Source organism: Anoplophora glabripennis, unplaced genomic scaffold (genome assembly GCF_000390285.2).
Source record: "Anoplophora glabripennis isolate ALB-LARVAE unplaced genomic scaffold, Agla_2.0 scaffold1325, whole genome shotgun sequence".
Classification (NCBI taxonomy): domain Eukaryota; kingdom Metazoa; phylum Arthropoda; class Insecta; order Coleoptera; family Cerambycidae; genus Anoplophora; species Anoplophora glabripennis.
Window position 1 is genome coordinate 67,230 of NW_019417442.1, and position 1,893 is coordinate 69,122.

The 1,893-nt window shown below is 32.2% G+C and overlaps 1 protein-coding gene across 1 annotated transcript; it reads left to right on the forward strand.

Moving 5' to 3' along the window:
* The first annotated feature begins 402 nt into the window (after positions 1-402).
* On the forward strand, positions 403-1,357 carry LOC108914885 (fork head domain-containing protein FD4-like). Its single transcript, XM_018720800.1, has one exon. It carries the CDS (start codon positions 452-454, stop codon positions 1,205-1,207), a length of 756 nt encoding a protein of 251 aa, XP_018576316.1. The 5' UTR covers positions 403-451; the 3' UTR covers positions 1,208-1,357.
* Positions 1,358-1,893: the final 536 nt, after the last annotated feature.

Below are 1,893 nucleotides of genomic sequence, written 5' to 3' on the forward strand. Positions count from 1 at the left end.
TTTATATTAATGGGTGTATAACTGATTACAAACCATAAAATGTATTCAATAAAATATAATGACTGAGTGTGTTTGCAAGTGAACTAATTCCAAACAATAAATTTCGTTTAACTACATCAGCCATATTAAATGAATCTTACTCAAATAAAGTAATTTATTATAAAATGCAAAGCATTATTTTATTGGTTGCTCCCTTGTGTTAATATATGACTTCTTATTAAGCCAATTGGCGCGATGTTAACGTTGAGAAAAGGACGAACTGCTATTGAGAGGTGGAGCAAGGGCGTTCTTAAAATGCCATTGTTCTGAAACTACCAATAGAAATCTACAGGGGCGTTGAATGTCCTTTTAAAGTTACTAAATGTTTTGAAGGATCAGTTCAAATAGTGGTTTAGCGGAGTTTGCTTAAGATCTTGTGTTTGTTCAGTGCATCTATGTAAGTGATTTCAACATGCCGCGACCGTCTAGGGATTCGTATGGTGACCAGAAACCTCCTTACTCGTATATATCATTAACTGCGATGGCCATTTGGAACTCTCCAGAGAAAATGTTACCTTTGTCAGAAATATATAAATTTATAACAGACAGATTTCCCTATTACAGAAAAAATACACAAAGATGGCAAAATTCACTTAGACATAATCTGTCATTCAATGATTGCTTTATAAAGATACCCAGACAGCCAGACAGACCAGGAAAAGGAGCTTATTGGGCCTTACATCCAGCAGCATTTGATATGTTCGTTAATGGCAGTCTATTACGGCGAAGGAAACGATTCAAATTGCTCAAAAGTGACAAAGAAATATTAGAAAATGAATTAGCAGCTTTAACAAACATAAATAGAATATTTTTCTCACCGCCAAATTCTCTAATGGATATGAATCCATCAGTAGTAAATACGCCTGTCCTATCAACGCATGGAGAACCTTCCTCCCCAATACTAACTAAGCCTCCTGAATCATCAGTCACTTGTATAAGACCCAAAAGGTCCTTCACCATAGAGAGTCTTATTTCCCCAGACAAGCCGCCGCCTATAGTACCAAGTGCGACACACATTCTTCCTCATGTTCATCCGTGGGTATTAACTTCGTCCTGCTACGATCTCACTTTCACGAATCCCATGGCTTTAATGCAATCTTCTTCAGTTCCCTATGAAAACTATGGAATATCAGCAACAGACGATTTATTCCGGGCGTCCCAATTATAGCTTAGCAAAGAAAGTGATTAACTCGAAAAGATATTATGCAAATGGTGTTTTCAAGAAATGAACCCAATTCAATTGGAAAATTGACTGAGTTTTATTCAAAGATATTCTATTATAAGTTATCACGTACGTACTCTATTAGCTACATAATATTCCAAAAAAATTTTGAACTAACGTCTTAGTTTATACCTTTTTTTTTATTTAATATTTAAAAATATGGCCTAAAATACATTATTTCATATTTATAAATAAAATGTTATATTACATTTATTCAGCGTAAAATATTGTATTTAATGGACAATTTCATGCAGACCGTAAACTAAAAAGAAACTATAGGACATTTAAATAAATGAGCTCATATTTATTAACGAATATTTATTTTTCTACTTATATCTTATTTATTGAATCCTTGTTATAGTTTTCGAAAAAACAAACGTGTTATACTTAGTAGATAGCAATCGCATTTGATTTTATTGCCTTATTTCGAAATATGATAAACCACTAGTGAAACAAACTCATATTTTTATCTTACATAAAAATGTCTACTTTTCGGTACCGAAAAATTGTTAAAACATTTTGAAACTAGACTGTAAAATAAGTATATCTAACAAGTGTTAGATGAAAATAGAAGTTTATAAATGATGTATATTTAATTAGTATTCCCATCTCAAAAATGTCTGTTCTGTTTT

Coding starts and splice junctions, on each gene's coding strand:
- LOC108914885 (XM_018720800.1), top strand. CDS start 452: ATGCCGCGACCGTCTAGGGATTCGTATGGTGACCAGAAACCTCCTTAC.